The sequence below is a fragment of the Epargyreus clarus genome, unplaced genomic scaffold (assembly GCF_041222505.1).
Source record: "Epargyreus clarus isolate Ecla_fem2 unplaced genomic scaffold, WU_Ecla_fem_2.2 ptg000005l, whole genome shotgun sequence".
Taxonomy (NCBI): domain Eukaryota; kingdom Metazoa; phylum Arthropoda; class Insecta; order Lepidoptera; family Hesperiidae; genus Epargyreus; species Epargyreus clarus.
This window is the reverse complement of record NW_027332213.1, coordinates 550,808-573,411: the sequence shown is the minus strand read 5'-3', so window position 1 is coordinate 573,411 and position 22,604 is coordinate 550,808. Positions and strand designations below refer to the sequence as shown.

General features: G+C 33.4%; 1 protein-coding gene across 4 annotated transcripts in view; it reads right to left on the bottom strand.

The window, feature by feature from the left end:
• Positions 1 to 3,939: 3,939 nt before the first annotated feature.
• The window catches only part of Cad89D (cadherin 89D), a 77,798-nt gene continuing 59,133 nt past the window's right edge, over positions 3,940 to 22,604 (bottom strand). Inside the window, exons 5-22 of one of the 4 annotated variants that reach the window (XM_073093761.1) lie at positions 21,015 to 21,123; positions 20,470 to 20,672; positions 19,912 to 20,040; positions 18,973 to 19,162; positions 18,526 to 18,684; positions 16,928 to 17,061; positions 16,135 to 16,738; positions 15,854 to 16,012; positions 15,587 to 15,767; positions 15,353 to 15,516; positions 13,119 to 15,274; positions 12,094 to 12,303; positions 10,395 to 10,564; positions 10,209 to 10,277; positions 9,817 to 10,020; positions 8,372 to 8,692; positions 7,150 to 7,266; positions 3,940 to 6,151 (exon numbers count right to left, since the gene is read on the bottom strand). In XM_073093761.1, the coding sequence (XP_072949862.1) occupies positions 5,647 to 6,151; positions 7,150 to 7,266; positions 8,372 to 8,692; positions 9,817 to 10,020; positions 10,209 to 10,277; positions 10,395 to 10,564; positions 12,094 to 12,303; positions 13,119 to 15,274; positions 15,353 to 15,516; positions 15,587 to 15,767; positions 15,854 to 16,012; positions 16,135 to 16,738; positions 16,928 to 17,061; positions 18,526 to 18,684; positions 18,973 to 19,162; positions 19,912 to 20,040; positions 20,470 to 20,672; positions 21,015 to 21,123 (5,784 nt within the window). In that variant the 3' untranslated portion in view covers positions 3,940 to 5,646. Of the gene's footprint in view, positions 6,152 to 7,149; positions 7,946 to 8,371; positions 8,693 to 9,129; positions 9,314 to 9,816; positions 10,021 to 10,208; positions 10,278 to 10,394; positions 10,565 to 12,093; positions 12,304 to 13,118; positions 15,275 to 15,352; positions 15,517 to 15,586; positions 15,768 to 15,853; positions 16,013 to 16,134; positions 16,739 to 16,927; positions 17,062 to 18,525; positions 18,685 to 18,972; positions 19,163 to 19,911; positions 20,041 to 20,469; positions 20,673 to 21,014; positions 21,124 to 22,604 lie in introns of those variants that run through there. The other 3 variants (XM_073093762.1, XM_073093763.1, XM_073093764.1) reach the window with 3 other exon arrangements.

The following is a 22,604-nucleotide window of genomic DNA, read 5'->3' as shown; positions in this document are numbered from 1 at the left end:
AATATTACTTACCAAAACTGCCCACATTCAACAATTCGGCCACCATAAACCTTTTTATGCCTCCCATAACCATCACACTTCAAAGGACCTAGTTTTCGCATCTCATGGATTATGACTTATCCATATAACGGCAGTAAACTATTTCATGTCCAGTAAAAGTGATAGGATAAGTAGGAAAGTACTCTACTAACCCCAGTTAAGTTTTGTCAAAATCTAAGCGTATTTCAAAATAATGCGAGCTACATTTTTTTGAGATCTGGATATTGGAATACTTCTTTAGGCGCGTTATGAAAAAATGATGAGAGTGAAATTTTAAGATTCGTCATACGAAAGTTACAATATGAAGTTGCAGCGGTTGCAGTCTCAAAACAAAAGCTACCAACAAAATAGAAATAGAACCTCTATTAGTCGCCTCTGTTCACTGTTTTCATATTCATTGTATTTATCCACATGTTTCTAGTTTTTTATTATTATAATTAACGTCGTGGCTTTCGAGGGATGCAATCAATTATTACCTTTATGAATTTAATTTATACAATTCCTTTCCGCTTCTAATCAATAATTGGTGAAACAGTGACTTCTAAAGATGTTAACCTATACTATATTTTTTAAAGTAAGGGTAAAAAAATGAATAAAATAGAAAATATATCAATAAACATACTAAGTTATAGATAATATACAATACGCAACACGATCTGAATCAAATAGCAATTACTTTAAAAACAAACACTTGACTGCTTAAAATAAGCTTTTAGTCTTCTCCCACAATTTAGCCAAAAGGACACCTTACATATAAATCCATCAAGCCGTTTTGCTTCTAGAGCGATTCAAAGACCCTAACATACATACAAACATACGCTCGAAAAACATTACCCTCTGCATTCAAGTATTAACGATACTGCCTTGAACAATGTGTAAGTAAAACTCTATCCGCGGCCCCTCCGCCTTAATTTGAACCAAAACTTTAAGTATCTTAAATCCATTATCATATTCGAAAGTGTTATGGTGCTGATAACAGTTTTCTTTATTTAACAACGGTGCATTAGTTCAAGATTGCCTAGGACACTCTTTTAGTACACTTCCGGTGTTATTTTTACTTCACTTCCTTCTAGAGAGTAATGTTGGAAAATCATTTCGGTTACTCTTATCTTAACAGCAAAACTGGTTTGTATGACGCGATAACCACGAGTATAATTTTATTAGAAATTGTCTTTAGATTCATGATATATATGATATTATGCCAATATTTAAAAGCCTCGATATCAAATTAATATCTGATATTTAGACGTGTGTGTATTTGTCTCTATATATATCATTAGCACAGTCTTCGTGCAATTCTCTAAAAGAACATATAACTTTTTGTATATGTCGCGCTAAGAGCCCCGGATTCGATTTCTAAGGAACTCAATAAGACTCTGAAACTCGAATTATATTATATATTTGGTTATGATTTGTATTGTGTGAGCGTATCCCAACAAGCAACGTTGTAGTACAAGTCCATAAATCTAGAAAGGGTTCCGGTTCTACTCGTTTTATACTTGCCGCACTGTATGTAAATTCTATTGTATTTTTATACGAAACATGAGTATCCAATAAAAATTGTCACTTACTGAAAAATGAGGCAAGAAACTGAACACTTGTACATCATATGAAATAGGAGTGTCAAAACAAAGGTAGTAGCGATCCAGCGGGCGACGACCCTCGAGACTTGTGAATGAGCTGGGGACTCCATAACGGATGCTTTCCTAGGATAATATATTCTCTAGGATTGATAAATATACTATTTTTTAAAACAAGGTTGCATTTAGCAATATACTTACTGTGAGTAATAAAATAAATATGTGTTAAAACCAAAAATAGTGATTTTATTTGCTATTACTAAATTTGTAAACGAGCTTTATTTGTGTCAATCAATTATGATTTATCAGAACAATAGCTATTTTCTATATCATATTTCATCTAATTTTGGAGTTTCAACCTAACGTTTCCTGATTCAACATTCTTATCACAGCTGTATTGAGCATTAATATTCTGGTTCGACGTATTACAAGTCTTAGGCTACACGCCTTGTAGTACAAGATTTGCACTACAAGGTTTTCTAACTTAGTCTTCAGATCTTGCAAAGATCTGGGATTAATAATGTCTTGCGTATATTCCCATCCTATTAAGAGAGGATCTCGAGATCCCGATGGGCGTAAGTAACCAGTTAACAACCCTCTCTTTCTGATATAAATCACAAAGAAACACTGACATTTCAACTACCAAACAGTTTTTTTTAAATATATTAGTTACAACTTTAACGACATGGTTAACTCACAACCAATTTATGCGGGCGAGGAATTTGTAATTATTCCACGCGGCAATGATAGAAGATTTTCTTGTTCAAATACTCTAAATCTATTTCAGTAATTGCAAATAACATTACATTTTTGGCCGATAACAATAAAGAGCCCATCAAGTTTTTTTCTTTATAATATTAAAGTAATAATACCTAAATGAGCTAGCAGTCCACTTGGTGTTTAGTGGCAGCTGCTGCTCCTGGACATGTGTAATCAACCTAGATATTGTTAGGGTCGCCCACAGATGTGTCGATTCCCCTAAGGATTAAGTTGGAATGCCTCTGTGAGTATGTTACTCTTATCCCTCCCTTTAAACTGTAATACGGCACGCTTAATACTGCTATTATTATGCAGAAATAAGTGTGGGGGTGGTGCTTACGGAATGAATCCACTAAAGATCTTCTACCGTTAAAGTTCCTTACCTCTTCTGTTGAAAAAATAGTCAAACATTTAAAACAATACCTTTATCTGCTAATATAAAATACTTCCCAAATCGCAAGGTAAAAGCAAGACGAATAAATAACAAGATCTATCAAATTGCTAGAATTGCATAGTTAAATTGGCTGGATATTGAAGCTTCTATTCATTAAAGGAATAATTGAATGATATTCTATACGAGTCAATTTACTTAAGTTTCAAAACTTTACGTAGATAAATTTATTGCGATTGCATTGCAGCCCTGCTTTAAATGAAGATTTATTTCCGAAGTCAAATAACATTTAATATATTAAACGAGCATGTACCGGATGGTAAGTGGCTACTGCCGCCCAGATGCGCCGCTACCCCTAAGGACTAAGCTGGAACGCGTCGAAAAAGTCTGTCTCCCTTACCACACCCTTCAAACCGGAACACAGCAGCGCCTAACACTGCTGTTATTAGGTAGAAATAGGTGTCGAACCACAGAGCCAAGGAGTACTTCACTGGGGGGCAACTCCTTCTGCTTTATAAAGCACAAGTGAGGCCTCACATGGAGTACTGCTCGCATCTCTGGGCAGGGGCACCACAATACCAGCTTTACCCACTTGACTCCGTACAGAAACGCGCGGTGCGAATCGTCGATGACCCAGCGATCTCTGATCGGTTAGAACCCTTAAGCTTGCGGAGGGACATAGGTTCCCTCTGCGCGTTCTACCGGCTTTACAATGGTGAGTGTTCGGAGGAACTGTTTGATCTGGTGCCTACGTCGCCTTTCCTTCATCGCACCACTCGCCGAAGGATGAAGTTCCATCCACATCAACTGGACCCGTGGCGGTCCTCCACGGTTCGGTTTGAACATTCATTTTTGCCGCGTACGTGCAAAATGTGGAATGAACTTCCACCTGAGGTATTCCCACAGGACTATGACATGGGGCTCTTCAAGAGGGGTGTAACAAGAGCTCTCCTTCAAAGCCGGCGATACATTGGCGACTCCTCTGGTGTTGCAAATGTCCATAGGCGACGGTGACTGCTTTCCATCAGGTAGCCCGTCTGCCTTATCGTTAGGTTACATATAAAAAGAAAAAAAAGAAAAAAACGCAGATTTTGGTAAAAGCAAAAGGGTTCTACCACCTTCTATAACGAGCTCCATACAGAACAGTGGTATAAAACACAAACAATCAGGCAATCAAAACATTTTTAGTATTAATCTCTAGGAGAATTTCAATTCATATGTTTGCAGGATTTTTGACCCATTCTTATCAAAGAAAACGTCTTAGTGATCCCTATTTTTGTCTACATTTGTAATAAAAAATTACAAAATTTATGGTTACATGGTACTAAAAAAACAAGAATACTTACAGACTGGCCAAATTCGCGTGACGTTGTTCTTTATTTATACCCCGTTATAACTCAGTTCCTTCAATTTTTCATTACTTACAGAAGTATTCTTACAATTTTGTTTGTGATCGCCATCGGGCGAGGCGTAAATACAAATAACAATGACCGGACTTCGGATTTATTTTATTGTTTTGTTTTTTGTATAAAATAATCTTGACTTTAATTAAATATTTTAGATATTTTGTGACACTTGTTTGTGCATATAGCGTGAAGTATATTTTTATATTAAGCTCTCTAATAAAAATATATTAAAATATTTGCTCTATCTATCATATTATGTCTAACTTAGGTTTTTAGTACAATATTATGACTTATATTTTATTTCAATATTTAAATACTTTTACTTAGTTAACAAAATTAAGCGTTTATTGGGTGTTACCTAGTCTCAAAAGGTTCAATGCCTTGTTTCAATTAACTGGATATAAATATTTAACGACAACTCAACGGCTGTGATGATTCTTCGAAAATTTCTCATTTAGAAACAAAATTCTCAAAATATATCAGAAAAATAAACACCCGTTTGTCACATTCATTATATTCACAACAATTTTATATTAACATGTTCATTCGAATTACATTATGAGTATTTACAAAGGTACAAGTGTTAAAACTAGAAATAAATTTACATTATACATTATCGTACTTAAAGCCGTAAGAGCTAAGATATACAAATTAAGAAATCTCATTGTTATTATATGTCACCTAAGCTAATAATGTTATACAAAATATTGTTGCTTTGAAAATTGTGTAGGTCAAGCTTTATAATATTATATTATTTTATTTTTATTCATTTTACTTTTATTTTTGCAATCTTGCAAATGGCACGCTTAATGCAAAGTAGGTGATAACTTAAAGTTTAAATAAATAGATAGGAAAATATTTTACCGCCATGAAATTAAATACCTATAGAAGGACTGTCCCAAATGATTTCCATATTTAATGAGCATCCTACATTTAATATTAATTTTAAATGATATTTTTTTCTGCCTATCTTTACCTACATATATGTATATACAATATACATTGTACCTATCTATCCAATTTTAAAAATGTCTATAATATATAATTATTTACAAGTTTACAAATATACAATTTACATTACATTATACACTTAATACTACAAATTATTTTCAATTAATTTTATCACACAAAGGTTTAAAATATTGATTATACAGTACTAAAATAACTACAAAATTTAAGTATTAACTAAAGTACATATTTACAAAATGAACAAGATAACACTAATCATCGGTAGGATAACATTGATTTACAAAAAATGTAATTGAATTATGTATAAAGAAAATAGTCATATGCAAAGTTACTAATTTTGGATTCCAAAGTTTGTTAATCTTTTTTTTAGTCTTCTTAACTGCGACTCCTTAGTACTTTTCCTAGATTAATTCCCTTGGTATCTTCAGTGAATTTATTAAGAACAATCAAATTTTCTGAGTTTCAAACTCTTTCACACCCAACTGTTATCAGTCCATCACTTTTACTGCATGGGTCTTGCAAACATGAGCCGCTCACTGCCCTGCCGCCTCATGATCTCTGCAGCAGCGGGCGTCGCCACGAACACTGCAGCTTGACCCCCTATCTCCATAAAACTTCCCCTTTTTCTATTGTTCCCACTCGATCTCCTATTTAGTTTCACGTCAAACAAGTCTTCTGCTTCGCTATGATCGTAATCAATCATTGGCTCGTTTACAACTTCTTTTCTTCTATAATTCTTCTTTGAATTCAGGAAGTATGAAGGTGGTAGATTCACGTTTGGAGTGGATAGCTGTTTAGTTATTTTTCCACCAGACCCAATTCTTTCAAAGGGTGGGAAGTGACGTTGAAGGTTTTCTGAAAATGACTGTCTCCGGTGATTGTACCGTCGAGCGTCTAAGGGCTGGTGGGCGAACGAAGCTCTTCTAAGAAACCGTTGGTCAGAGTTTTGACAAGGTTTAGGTCTTTCTTGGTTGTGGTTTGATTTCAATGAGTCTTCATAGCTGCAACTGGAATAATGAAATAAAAACGGTCAAAGGGTATAAAAACTATATATAAGGAATCGTTAAAAACTATATTCAATACTTTCGTGTTTGTGAGTCCAAATTCCTTAGTATTGCCATACCGTATTTGTACATAGTATTGTCCCTTATCATACTTTGGATCATTATCACCGTGTGGATGTTTATTAAATTTACTATTATGACTCACATTCATGATTTATAATATCAATCAGAATTTTAGATTCAGTACACTATGCACAAAATGTAATAAACACCTGCGTGGGATGAGTAGATAAACGTATTCCATCTGTAAAGAAAGTTTTAAGATGACGTCGTAGGTAAAGATTAACCTTTACGCTATATCCGTCCATCATCCGTTAAGTTTGTTACAAAAGGTCATGTTGTTATTTTACTCTATAAATAAGCTTAAGGTCTCCAGACAGTCATGAGCGAATTGGATAATGTACTTATTTCTAATTTATTTACTTTAGGTAGTGATTTCTATCGTTTTTGAATTTAGTGATTCGTCCAGTAATTGCTTATTCAACATCAACTTCTATACTATCATGTATTATTTATGCATCGCTTGTTTCATATTTCTTTCTTGAAAATGTGATCATTAGTTTATCTTCGGTACAGGAATTGTATGAATGATGCCATGCTGGTCTACGATTTAGGGAATGATTAGTTTAATTCTCAGCCAAATAGAAATCTAAATGACGGATATTTTTTTTAAGTATTTTTCTTATCTTGAAATTATTACTTCTTGTGACAAATAATTTATCGCGCTATTATTTATGCATGTCTATACGTTTTAGGTGTCTATAGGTTTTTTTTATAAATTTAAATATCACTTTCTATACCAAGCAATGACCAATGACCACTTCAATCACATATCTAAAATTATATCAAAACAAGTAAAACATGGCCAATGTCCATGGGCGGCATTAGCCATTTACTACTATAGAAGAAAAACAAAACGCTGAAACAAATAAAGTACACACCCGCTGCTCTCCTCCGAGGTGTGCGCGCTGGAGTGTCCGCAGGCGCAGCGCGCCTCCGCGATGCCGGAGTCCTGCCCGCTGGAATGCACGGACGTTAGCGACGTGTGCTGCCCCTTTCTGTGTGTGTGCCGTGTGCGGATGGAACAGATTGCCGAATGTAGGGTATGTGGTAGGTGTACGATATTGATATTAGGTAACTTAGGTTTTGTATGTGTTAGTTGTAAATTGTGTGATATAATATATTAGTTGTATGCGAGCACGTATATTGAAACTTTATTGGAGAATATGACAATAGAGACACTTTAATGAAGTTGAGAATAATTGAAATATTTGAAATTTCACAATGGAATTTAATGTTATGTAGATACACGATTCCAAAGTTTTAAGCAAAGTCACGCAATGGTCGAATAAGTGTGGGATTTTCTTTTCATGCTTCATAAGAAAAAATATTGCAGTGGTTAACAATCTTAAAAGAATTTAACGTGCTTACATATTTTATATCTAATTTTGCTTAAATATTTTATATTTAATTTTAGAATTTCAATATAATTATGTTTAATGTTAATTTTATTTCTTTTTTATTGTCTGGCTATTGCATGAAGTAAATCAAATTTTAAAATTTAATATAATGATTCTGACAGTTTTGTCTTATGATACATAAACCTATTTATAAAATAAATGAATTACTTAAAATAAGTATGAGAAAGATATATCGATTATGTATGAATAGATAAAATAATAACAATTACCAATAATAATGTATTAGTGTTCTGTATAACATGCCTTGTATTAGTAACTATTGTCAGTAGTGAGTGGGAGTATTTTGTTTGTTAAAAGTTATTTGATTAAAGAACACAAAAGGAGCGACACTTCATCCCTGTAAGAATCCTGTAATCTTTCAATTTTGTGGTCTTACAGGCTTAGCTCGAGATAGGAACGTAGGCTATTTGATTGCAGCTTTTATTTATGCTGATGTTAAAAAGAAAAATCAACATAAAATTTTATTCACACTATCATGATACAAAATTCTTCAACGATTATTAAAATGAGTAACTTTAAAATCTTCTATTTAACAAAGTTAAGACTTGATAAAATTAGACTGTCAATCTTTTAACCAATTTACTCAATTAAAGATAGATTTTTTTGTAAAATTAATTCAACCACCATTATTATATTTTTTAGTATCATCAATCATCATGCCTTAAACTAAGGTATACCTTACCTCTTCTGAAGGGGTCTTTGATTAAACTTTATGCACATTCGCTCGTGTTTCTGATTGAACGCCTCAGACCCGTTAGCATCAAACTGATTCTTCACGCATTTCTGATGTGCCTTTCCAAATTCTTCCACGGTATTCCCATGAGGGCATGTTTTTTTCAAAGTACTTTGGTTGATTACGTCAATGTACGAGTCAGCTTCACTGTAAGATTGGTTGAGTTCCTGGCACTGATTGCCGCCCGATGGAAAGAGACCTCCGAACTTAGTTAAGTGCTCAGTTGAAAAAGCGTTAAGGCGTTGCTGGGAATATGGTTTGTGGCGTTTTCTGTTAAGGTAAAGATAGAAGAGAAGTCAGTCAACGGAAATATAGAGTTAATGTTCTTAAGTTAGAATAGACTTGAAAATAGTGACTGTTTGAAACTTGCGAAATGTTATCTTGTAGTATAATTTAGGTACGAGATTTCAATTGTGAATCCTGATAAAAGGCAAGGATTCGTTTCAAATATTGCTTTAATATGGAAAAATTATGCTTATTTATATTATTAAATGATGCTAAAATACCATTAAACCAAAATTTAAAACTTTAGTTTTAGTTTTATAATTTTTAGAGTTGGTCGTATACAGCCACCATTTTCACCAGTCATAAATCAAGATATTCTTAATAGTTAAGTAACAGTAAATGTACAGAAGTTCGAAGTGTACTATACAATATTATTGTGCATAAGAATTTAATAGACAAGGATAGAGAAATAATAAAACCAGTCAACATTACAAAATAATTTATTTATAGTAACAAAACTGTTGATAATAAATATATTGAAACTAATAAATTATTAAATAATCCTACAGAGCTATCACAAATGCAGGCATGCATGATAATAATGCAACTTGAAGCCTTTACATAAAATAATGAGGGACATGCTTTCTTTTGTGGTGATGATGGTGTCTGAAATTCAACGGTAGAAAATAAAACGTCGCTTACCTTTGAAGAAGTGAAGTAAACAGATTAAAAACTACTGATTAGTTCAATAAGAGACAATGTATTAAAACGATTTGGCTACAAAGTTTGTTTGAGAAGTAATAAAACCGTGCAAAGATTTTATAAGAAACTCTCTTGCGAACTTCGTTGATCAAGGAAATTCATTTATAAAGACATTTCTTTGTCTGCTTTTTAATTTTGTTTACTACTATTGTACTCGTACGCTATGACTCTCATGTATTAACGGTCAAAGGTTTAATTAAGGTAATTATAAACGTAATTGTAATTGGAAATTTATTATTAGAGAAAACCATAAATCGTGAACATTTTAATTTAACTTTATTTGATATACTTAAGTTTAACTGACTTCAAATTAGGTGTATTTTATTGTTGTCTGCGAATTTCAATAAATTAATCTCAATTTCTCGATTATTACTATTTCAAAAATCATTAAAAATATTTATTCTTACCTCCTGGTTCTCCTCACACATAGTATGCAAATCGCAGTGGTACAAGCTCCGATGAACACCAGACATCCCAATGCTACCACGCTTATTTCCATAGTGCTCAATAATTTAATAGTTCTTGCTTGAACCATCGCGGTATCTCCTACTTCGAGGACTTTAAATCCAACCAAATCGTGACGTAAGTCAACTTCTCTTTTAAGTAACGACCTGAAAATAATACTGTTTTTAAGTATAGAAAATGCACACATCTTTAAAGTAAAGATTTTAAATACTTTAAAATCAATCTAAGCAAATGACTGTGACAAAGTACAATAAATTCAATTTTCATCGTAAAGCAAAAAACCTCATGATTAAATAAATTAAACTAAAGAAACAACCCAATGCAATATACATACTTTTGCAAAATATCCGTGTCTATAATTGCATTTGACATTGGATCCACGGCGTAAATATACATATCAGTCCTGGAACAAATATAAACGAAGTATAGATCGATGTCTTATTTTGATCAAAGTTTTAATCCATATGACCAACAAGCATTGCCTTAAGCCTAATTTTAGTTGACGCAATATTTAACTCACGCATATCCATCCATCGTAGTTTTAGCGCTAGTTTCCAATCTCCTGACTCTTATATCGAATCCAGTCATGTTAGAAAGGTAACGAGTGATATTTTCCACTTCCTTTTCAACTTCCATTGGCTTAGCAGCTACAACAAGCACCAATTGTTTGCTTACGTCTAATACGTAAACCTGTAAATAATTTACATGATGAAGATTATCTTAGTCAGTTACTACGTACTCTCATTTAACTACTCAATAAGTGTTGCCTGAGTGTTCATAATCAATATCATCATAATGACCGCAACCTTAATTAAGATTGTCTAATTTTTAAGCATTACTTAGCCCAAAATAAAAATTTTGATGTTATGTTAATCTTTTAAAAAGCTAAAAGTTTTAAAAGGGTATGATTGGAAATATCAGGAATCATCGGGAATTGAATTGTCGTTATTGAGTACCCTGAAACCATATAAAATGTAAGTTCTATTAAGAAGTGTAGCAGTACTCGATCTCGGTCAAAAAATACAACCAGCTTTATGAATCCATACTAGAACTTCACAGGAAAAGATTTCTATTGATACGCTCTTTGAAGAAAATTGCAGTTTTGATTGTTATAAAATTAGTTCTTACGTTTGAACTAAATGTATAAATATTAAATTATTTATAAATATACTTATATAACAAAAACGAAAACTTTTGCCAGATAAATATAATTTCAATATTACGACAGCTATTTCAGATAACGGATAAACAAGATGATAAAGAAAATATTACTGAACCTATTATAATATATTTACTAAGATAGAAAAATCTAATTAAACCAACTCTATACATGCTATTATTTATGATAGAACGCAGTAGTTTTCTGTTCATGTGGTCTGGTGTAAAGTATTATTGTATAAAAGGTGTTCTAGTTTTATCCTCAGGAGCAACAACGTATTAGTATTCGCCCCTTTATTGTAATACATGTGTATTTTTATTTGATTTGTTTGATGAATCGCCATCTTCACTTCCGGTTTATTGAATTCCTTTTAGAAAATAATTAACAGAGTTCATACATTTGATTTGAAGATACTCTGAAATTCTTATACTTTAAAGTACCTGACAAATTGAGCCCTTTTTTGAAGTCGATTAAATAACAAAGCATCCTTTTAACCTGTTTCAGAAGACAAAAAGTTTTTTCTACGTCATTTAACTTGAAGGCTCTTCATTCTTTGTCAAAACTTTACGTAACAATGGAACTTGCACCCAAACTTGGGTCTTGTCCCATTAATGAGGTGGGATTACAAACGACTTGTGAAGTTTTAGGTTGATAAATTTGACCCAGTACATCAGTTGCGTACTTTTGTTCTTGTGTTTTTACAGCGGCTTTTCATGTTATATGCTACTTTATAACTTTTGAATAAAATAAAATTGAAATCAAAACAACAAAAAATCGAAAACATTAAAATATCGGATATATTGTGTGATATAACATACAAATTATTTGGTGAAGTGTGCGCGGATGGAAAAATTCGAAAGTATAAGAAATAGCAAAAATCCTAAAAGTGCGTACTTAATTACATTTTCCTAAATCTATTTCCCTAACCGGGAATCAAATGAGTTCATTTTAAACCAATAACACTAATACTTACGAAGACATTCGCTATCGCCGACCTTTCATCATTAGCACCTCGTCTATATGAAGTCTTCTCATCAAAGCCAGTAACATTAATACTCACAAAGACATTAGCAATCGCCGAGCGTCCATCATCAGCACCCCGTCTATCGGTAGCCTTGACGTCGAAGCCGATAACTCGTCCGGCGTCACGCGCGAAGCCGCCCGCAGCGCGAACCCGCCCAGACACTGCGTCCACCGCGAACCGCGCGCCCGCTGAGTTAATCACCTGGTAGCGGACGTCCGCGTTGATTCCTGTGTCTGCGTCAGTTGCCTGAGAAAATATAGAAATAATGGCATAAAAGAAAATTCCTTTTGAAGGTGGTATAATCACCGCAAGGTTGCTACATATTTTGTTTCTAACAGAAATAATTATTAGTTAGCTGCTGATACAATTGAAAATATACTAAATTGTGGTAAAATAAATATTTATACAAAGAATTTCAACTTAGTCCTCAAGGGCCATTATCAGATTTATGTCTTACACATGAAAAGGTGAATTACATGTTCATTTGCTACTTCTGTATTATAAAAAAAATGCTTTTAATTACGAAACAGCTGAACGGAGATGTCATTTTGTTATAAGACATAGTATTTATTCCATGAAAACATTATTTTCAAAGAAAATTTAATCCTAGAATACACGGAATATGTTCAAGTTTAATTTAGGATTGCACCTTTAAGCTGTACTTATATCCCACTGCTGGGCATGGGTCTCCTCTCAGAATGAGAAGGATTAGGCCATAGTCCACCGCGCTGGCCAAGTGCGTATTGGTAGACTTCACATACCTTTGAGATTTCTTTTTTTTTTTTATAAATCTCTCAGGTATGTAGGTTTCCTCACGATGTTTTCCTTCACCGTTTAAGCAAGTGATAATTAATTTCTAATACGCACATAATTTTGAAAAATCAGAGGTGCGTGCCTGGGATTTGAACCTCGGACCCCACGATCGAGAGACCGAGTTCTTAACCACTAGGCTATCACTAGGCTATAACCACTAGGCTAGACTATACTGTTATTCATTTAATTAATTAGTAAATTATTATTTACTTAAAATGTACTTGTACGTCATGCGCAAAAGCACTAACCTGCAATTGAATTACTTCATAACCAAATGCTGCTGTAGTTGGTATAGCAGTAACCATTGGTCGACCGCCGTTGACAAACCTCGGTGCATTATCATTTACATCTTTTATCCTTACGACTACTTTTACGTCAAACTTTGTCATTCCTTCTAAAACGTCATCAGACACTGGATATATCATGTGGGGTAGTTCTCTACTAATTTTCTGCCTTTCAGCCCTTATTATGATTTCATAAACGTCTCTAGTTTCTCGGTCTGGACTTCTAACTAAATATAGTGTACCATTGCGTGGGTCTATTACGAAAGTCTTCTTGATATCAGTATCATTTTCATTCAAAATAAAATATTTCATTTTGAAATTCTCGTAATACTCTGTAACATTTAAGGTTACTAATTCTACAGGAGTATGAACATTTTCTTCTATTTCCAACTCATAGTACCTAGAAATAAACACTGGTTTGTCGGAAACTTCTATGTCATCAGGTATATCTTTGACTGTTAGCATTACTATCGCAGTAGAACTCAAACTAGGAGATCCCAAATCAGAAGCTATGACAGTAATATTGTGAACAGCTAGACTTTCATAATCCAATCTACCAGTGGTCGTAATGATTCCTTCTTTCGAATCTATTGCAAAAATATTTAGAAGATTTTTTCGCTGTGGTAAGCTATATAAAATCAAACCATTTCCGTTGCCAATAAAATCAGAATCATTCGCATATACTCTCGTAACTATAGTACCAATTGGAGTATTTTCTTCCAATGATACCTTATAAACTGGTAACATCATAACGGATTCAAAGTTATGATTAGATAACTCGTCAGCTTCAGGATGTTTCCATTCTAATAATTCATCATATGCGAAAAATTTCGGTGCATTGTCATTCACATCCAATACTTGCACCTCAACACTGACAGAAGATGATAATTTCTTTTCATGACCATTATCCTGAGCCACAACTGTAATTATATATTTATCTTCTCTTTCTCTATCTAATTCGCCATTCACACTAAAGACTCCGCTTAGCGGTGAAATTTCAAAAGGAATATCTTTTCCTAATGGTTGAATATAATAAGTCAAATTTGCATTTTGACCAAAATCAGCATCAGTCGCATCCACTTTTCCTAACACTCTTCGACTATACTGTGCTTCTTCTACGTTAAAATTATACCAAGATTTTTTGAACATTGGAAAGTGGTCATTGATATCTTTAACAAATAATCTGACTGTGATATGATCGCTAAGTTCCCCTCCATCTAATGCTGAAACATTCAATCGAAATTCAGACTCCGGTGGTAAAGCTCTAGCGACAACAATATGTCCATGTCTCTCATTAATAACGAAGAACCTTTTGAGTTGAGCCGCATTAGATGGAATAGCATAAGGAGGCATAAAAACTTCTGAAATAAATTCATATCTTATCTGACCATTTGGACCGCTATCCATGTCTATTGCACTCAATTTTAATATAGTGGAACCAATAGCATTATTTTCTGGAATTATGAACATCGGACCTGAAGAATCAGACGCAGCTGCAAATTTATTCTTTGGTTTAGCTTCTATTTTTATAATCGTTCCATTGGAATCGTTTCTTTTTTCACGGTAAATCTTAACAGTAGTATTTTCGTCAACTTCTAGTAATTCTACATTTTCACCTAACGGGATTATTATTTGATCATACTTTGGTTGATTATCGTTTTCATCTAAAACTGTTATTGTTAACTTCGTTTCAGAATTTAGACCTCCTTTGTCTCTTGCAACAATTTTTAACAGGTAAATGCTTTTTTCTTCGCGGTCTAACTTATCTCCCACATATGAAACAATACCAGTTTCTTCATTTACGCTAAATATGTCACGGCCATCTCCAAAAAGAGTATAGGTAAATACTGCATTTTGGCCTATATCTGCGTCTTTAGCATGTATTTTGTGTGTCATTTTTACTTCTGTACCTTTTTTGGAATTCTCATTAATAAAACCTTCGTAGGCCAAGTACTCAAATATAGGTGGATTATCATTTTCATCGTCCACATATATTGTTACTTGATATAGACCTGCCCCAGATATAACGCCTTTGTTAAATTCTGCTATCACAGTCATTCTATATGTGTCTCTTTTTTCTCGATCTAATGGTTTTTGAGCAAAAATAGTTCCATCTTGTCCTGAAACCAAAGAATATAATGTTAACAAACACATCAAGCATGCATAGATATAATATTATTAAAGAAATTAAATCTTACCTATAGCAATATCGTCCGTAATATCCTGCTGATTGGCAATTAAAAATTGAATATTTCCAGTTGTATTCAAAGGTAAAGTACTTATGTTCACGTGGAAAATTTGTCCAATCGTTGCGCCTGCAACATTTTCCTTAACTCGAAACACCAGAGGTGATTGCGTTCCCCTACAATAAAAGAATACCGTTATTGAGAATCAACACATTAAAAGGAATATTATTAGGGGTAAATAATTACTTCAAAAAGACACCTCTCTCGTCATTCACATCGACAACGTGTACCGTAGCATTGGTTGATATTGATAAATTTCGCCTTTCCTGTATTGCCATTGCTTCAAAATCGTACAAAGGTCGATCAAATTTTGATAGTTCGTCGATAACAGTTATAACTCCTGAACGTTCTTCGACGGCAAAAGGTACTGGAAGAATAATTATTCAATAATTTTCACGTCGCAACAATGTATGTAGATAATAAGTAAAATATATAAAACTGAGTTAAACATACCACCCTCTTCATATCCATGTAATAAATCGTACGATACGTCAGATTTTTCCATTGCATCATTAACACGTATTTGGCCAACACTGGTTCCAATACCAACATTAGATCCAACCCAAAATTCATAAGGTGCACCTATAAAATCCGGTCGGTCTGGTTTAGGACCTGAAATAGAATTTACTTGATAAATAAGTACTATGCCATATTGTAGATGTTCTCTAAAATAATATTTTGTAACATAATTCAAATCGCAACTTCGAAATTATGGACATACAAATAAAAAATACCTTTTTGAGCTCTTGTAACATCAATTGTAACAACGGCTAAAGAATATCTTCTTTCACTAGGATTTGCTGGTTGATCCGACGCTTCTATAAATAGAGCATGTCTTCCTTCCAAAACCGGTGATTCTGCTAAGCTTATTACTCCTGCCTTAGGATCTACTTGAAAAGGCGATGTGATAGTTAGGTTACTGGTTCTTTGCAAATCATATAAAACCATACCATTTCTTCCTAAGTCCGGATCCACTGCTTTGACCTTTCCTATATAAGTGCCAATTTTTGCATTAGATTTTACTGTAAATTCATAGAGATTGCTAGGTACGAATACGGGATTGTTATCATTGGCATCAAGTAGTGTAACTTCTACAGTAACAAATGACATAAGTTGATTCATGTCTTCGAAGTACTCAACATTTTCGGTCTTTGTTCCAATTTTGTCCGGGAAAACGTACATGGTTTTATTTTTGGTGTTTGTTCTAGGTGTGGTTGGATTTCTACGCCACTTTGATAGTCTTTGCTTGTCAAGAAACGTGCCCACGATGCTTGGATTTTTTTCTTTGGCGTACACTTTCATTCGTAATGATGCATGTTGTTCTCTATCCAATACCGTCTGGAAAAGATCACATGACTCTAAACACAATATAAAAATCACGTTACATTAAACATTAATCATGTAATTTGTGACTACCATTGTCTTAAATTTGCGACCAAAGTTTTTTTCAAAAAATCTATTATGATTAACATGCGAACAAATTAGTTGGATTTTTGCAACATTAAAATGAATAGATTCCATTGTTACCTGGTTCCTGACAGTGAGCCAGCCGCTCCTGGGGTCGATAGCGAAGGCTCCCTCGGGATCATTTAGCTGGTACGTGAACTCCCCATTATCGCCCTGGTCCTTGTCCGTAGCCATTACTTGAAGCACACTGAAACCTGAAACGATAATGTTGAGTATACTAATTTCTCAAGTAGTGTTTTAGTCTTCTCACGAAGACGTCTCAATAGTTTTAACATTCAGTTTTAAATTTTGGGCTTTCAATTTTTTATTAAACAAATTATTGCATAAAGAATAAAAAGACAAAAACCGCTACGTAATTTAAAATATTTTTATTAAACACTAATAATATAATCAGATCATAGAGACGTCTTTGGTTGTAAATGCATAAGTAAATACTGTCCAGTATAATTCAAAACAAGTTTTGTCGTACGGATTCACTCTATAGATTTAATTAAATATATTCGAAATAAGTAAGATTTTTTCAATGAAAAATATAAAAAAATAAACGCGTTTTTAGCCTTGGCCTAGAATCAAAGTAATTTGTAAGAAGCTGCGACCAAAATATATGGAAATATAGTTTTAAACATCCAATATACACTGTCTACCCTCCCACGCAATGCAACTAAAAATACATTGTTCGGTAGGTATGGAATAATTAAGTTAATTTTGGAATCCGTCTTGTACAGATTTCGTGTAATTTTTTGTATGAATTTTAAATAATTGAATTTGCATCTTTGTCTTCATAACGGTAGCCTACAGAAAAAATATGAACTCCAGAGAAAATTTGCTTAATATAATAAATTATTTTTGAAGCAAAAACCGTCTTAATGTAACCTCGGAAAGAGCGTTGAACCTGAATAATTTCCAACAATGTACTTTGAGTACTCGAATAAAATAACATTTTTCACATCGAAGATACAATGATGATGAATCTTTGAACTATGGTCTAATTATATTACCGTTTCGTGATGAATCCTTTTAGCAACTCTGACATTCAAACTATAAAGATGAACCTAAAAACAACAAATAAAACAATTTCCGTTCCGTTGGTTCGTAAGTCGTCACTTAAAGTTATAAAGGTTTTCTAAAAATAGTATTTTATTCACTTTAATAAACTACAGAAGAAAATGAATAAGATTTACCTTTAACTGAAGATAATTTACTTCGTTTTGTAAAAAGGAATAACTTTATGAATAGATTCAATTTATTTTGGTTTAAGAATAATGTAGGTTTAAATAAACTTCATTGTTTAAAATAAGACTCAAGAAATATTTTCATTATTAAGGTTGATGTAAATTGGTACTGCACGAAATTTTACCCTTTAAGGAATATTATAGGACACCTAAAAAGGAGAGTAATATTTAATAGGTATTCTTTATTTCCGCCTGTTAACTAAGTAGTGTTACCAATTTTGAAATTTGAGACGTCATTAAATTTTCTGATTAAATAGTCACAGAGCCAATTTTACAGATTAGATTCACAAGAATTTTACTTTTAGATCTCTTAAGTTTCCAAATCCTAAATGCGACGTTTTCGTATTCAGTTATTTTGATGTGGATATTTTCCTTATTTTATTGGAAAGTATCAAAGAAACAAATTTATATGCTAAGTCTGTATACCATTCGGCAAGTTTTCCACGATGCTTATATTGTAGAAATCAACTTCGAAGTCGGGTAAGTTGTCGTTGAGGTCCAGTATCTCCACCTCAACCCTGGCGTGTGCCGTCTTCAGCGGGTTATCCACCTGCGACGCTTGCACTTGAAGGACATAGGTGTTGCCTGAAAGCAAAAAAGTATATGAGTAGAATTTTATTGCTTGCCAATTTCAAATTTTTTTAAATCCTGTTAGAAATTTCTTAATTTCTGTTTACTCTACATCTGTCTTTAATCTTTTGTTATTTATGTATTTCTTGCGTACCAATCCATTGTTCGTTTATTAAGAATTAAAACTGGATGAGGTAGGTGATTTTCTGTTAGATTACCGATTCTGTTCGACCTCTATTGCATATCTTTGTCTCTTAGTATGGTGTAACAAGTGTAAGTGTTCACCCCCTTCCACTCACTTACCCGGTAACGACGGCTCGTCATCCAGGTCGACCTCACGCTCCAGGAACAGGCTCCCATTGAGCGGACTGAGTGACAACAGCGTCCTCTCGCCTGCCACCAGCTCGTAGCGCACAGGCGCTGCGACGCCGGCGTCCTGGTCGAACGCGCGGATGGGGGGCGAAAATAGCAGCTCCTTGTGGATACGTTTGCCCTGGGACACCGACAAAGTAGTAATAAGTTAAATGAATATTATAAATGAATATTTCAAAGTCTAAAAATAAAGCATTTGTGAAAAAAAAAACAAGAAGTAAATAATTCAAAGTAAGCAACAAATATTAACAATCGGAAAAGAGAATGTAAGCATCACGTTTATCATACGCGTACAAAGGTCGATACTCAAATATATTACTTCAAAGACTAGAGTTACTTAATAACATACTACATAAAGTTTATGATACAAAATTGTTAGATTATTAACTATGTATTATTATTATGTCAAAGGAGAAAAGGTCTCTTACATCATTTCATACTTATGTAGAGATGTTAGTTTTGAATAATAATGTTGTAATTTTGTAAGTTTGAATAATGATGTCAGTGAACTGTTTATAAATATTGATTTCATCTACTTAAACAAAGGAAATCCTTAAAATGATTTCAAAGTAATTATATTTAATTATACAAATAAATGCTATTCAAATTCCCTATGATTTCATAAATTTGAAATATTAGAAGCTCATTTTAATTGTGCCATCCGAAATTTTCCTAATTAAGGCTTAATTTTTGACGTCTGCATAGATGTCTATAAAAACAAAATGTGATCAATCTTCTTATATGCTTATCATCTTATATGCTTTTAAGACTTGGAATCAAAGTCTTCGTGTATTGCTTTTATGGTTATGTTAAGACATTACGATCAAAGGATTCATAACGTTGAAAGAAAAAAGAAATTTCTTTACTCACGAGTAATGGGTAGAATTCAGGTATTTGTGTCCTGTAGACTTCCTGGGTGAACTTTGGCGGAAGATCGTCATTGTCCTGTACAATGACGTGGACAGTGGCGTTTGCGCTGCGCGGTGGAGAGCCACGATCCTGAAATATATTAAACAAATTGTTTTATAAGACGTTCCCTTGAAAGTGACTATCGATGTGAAATATTGAATGGACTAATACATGATGATAAAACACAAAAGCGCTTATTAAAGTTTAAGAAATGTCGAAAAGATATCAGCTACTAGTTGGTGAAATTTCCTTAATTGTTAATAATAATAAAATTATACATTTCATAATTAGACATTTAAATTTTTAAAGAAACTAACGCTGGACCATAGTAAGAAATTTATGTTTCGACAATTAAATTAAGGCTATTAACTCCTAATTCTAATAGAAATAGTTACTCTACAAAGTTATGAAAGTAACTTATGAAAGTAATAGTTCCTAATTCTTTATTATGTTTTAACGTATAAACAATAAAACGAATTTTTATGAAGGATATTAAGTATTAACAACAAAATTACTCACAGATGCAGTAATAGTGAGCATGAACTCCTTATCGCCAGTATCGAAGTCAAGCGGCTTATTCAAGATGAGAGCTGGTTTGTGGGAGCTCTCTAAAGCAAAGCGACCGTCTGCGTCTCCTGCCGTGATGCTGTACTGGACATCGGAGTTAGGAGTGTTCGGCTTGTCACGGTCGAAAGCACGAATCCCCTTGAAGATTGTTAGACCTGTAAAATATGTAATGTTTTTAATATTGACTCATTTAATAGCATCATATTTGTATAACGTAGTATTTATTCAATTAATTTTTTTTTTAACTTTTTAATAATTTTTAAGAACTTTGTTAATAAACGCTATTTCATCATTTAGCTCATTAAGATTCCCTGTATGATGGTTCAATTTTATAAGGATGTTAACATCAAGGCCTATATTACAAAATTAAGGACATTTGAATACTACTGGAAATTTAGTTTTCTGTTGTTATTATTTTAATACATTCCATACTGTAAATAAACAAAATAAACTATTAGGAAAGTAAAAGTTAGGCTGGCAAAGAAAATTAACATTACCAGTAGGTGTTAGTTCATCCACGGTGACCTGGTATGGTGTGTCTAAGAACTTCGGAGCGTTGTCGTTGATGTCCTCGATGTACACCGTGACTGAGAGGTATGCAGATATCTGAAATTTTAAAAACAATCACGTTTAAAAAAGATAAAAAGTGTTTGTCTATTCATAATCGTAATCAGCACCCAGCTTCTCTATCGACATTTACGATATCTGCCTTAATGCCTGCAGGTTTTTAATTTTTACTTAAGAACGCAGGTTTTTTTTTTGGAAAATATATTTTGGTAATATTTGTTATGATTTTTATATTTGTCGGGAAACTCTTTACAATTGCTTCATCCCTTTACTACTTAATGTTACAAACAGACAAAAATTAAAAAACTAATTTTCATGTTTCATTTCTATCGTACAAAATCCATACGACCTTAGAAAACAGTCATTTTATAACAGAAATATTCCTCAGACGTATTTTTAAACAGTTGTTTAAATACAGACACTGAAATAGTAAATTGTAAGAACTGACCTTTGATAGAAGCAGACGGTAAATAAAATACCATTCCTCTACTCGGGCACGTAGCTAAAATTAGTTTTCAAACTATGACAGATTTTTTTCTTGAAAATAACAGTCTTTATTATAAATGCGAAACAGAATCGAGAGTTGAGAATAATTCAAGTATATTTATAGATTCTATTTTTAGACGTGAAAAAAGTAAGGTTTTCAATATATCGATAAAGTGCTTCCGTTTACATGTCGGAAGTTCGTAGAATATAAGGCTATATTAAGCGAGGGGTAAATGTATCCTGGATAGGCTTGGGTGTAAGAGAAAGAGGAATGAAGATATTGTTATAGATTGTGTAGGAGTCGGTTATAATACTATATTTTTTTGGCCCAAAATAGTAAAACAGCTATACAAAAGTTACACAAAAGGTTTTTAACAGACAATTTGATAGTGGTAAAATTCTTTATGATTCTACTTCGGAGGCATAACCTTCACACCTCCACCTACTTTTGTCAAATAACAATAGTGGTGATTATTGTGTTCTGGAAGATTGTGGGTAGAGAGACACTCTTTACTAAAGGCGTGCCAACTAAGTCCTCATAGTATCTGTGACCGACCTCAGATAGGCCTCAATAGTAGTAGGGATTCACCGGTTCTGGGGCACCGATTTTCCCCCTCCCCTCTCTATTCACCGGTTGTGGGGCACCGACTTTCCCCCCTCGCTTCCCCGTCCCCCCGCTGCCCTGTTTGCCACGATCGAGGGGCGAGCCCGGCTAAAAAAAAAAAAAAAAAAAAAAAAAAAAAGTTTGGTGTCAAAATGGGGGTTTCCGACCACGCCCGATCGATTGCACGCATTTATTTTACGCTATCTCCTTTGCTTACGAAGTTAGCTTTTATGAATAACGACCTCTAATTCATTATCTAATCACCTCCTTATCTCATTAAGCTCGCTATGTCCATATAACAATACGGACCTTACTTATCTAATCACCACTCGCTGTCCTCACAACATAATAGGGTCATTATCACTGTGTCGTTAATGATGGGGGTATGCGCATGGTAATGCAATAAAAAAAACTTCGTATTGACATTGTT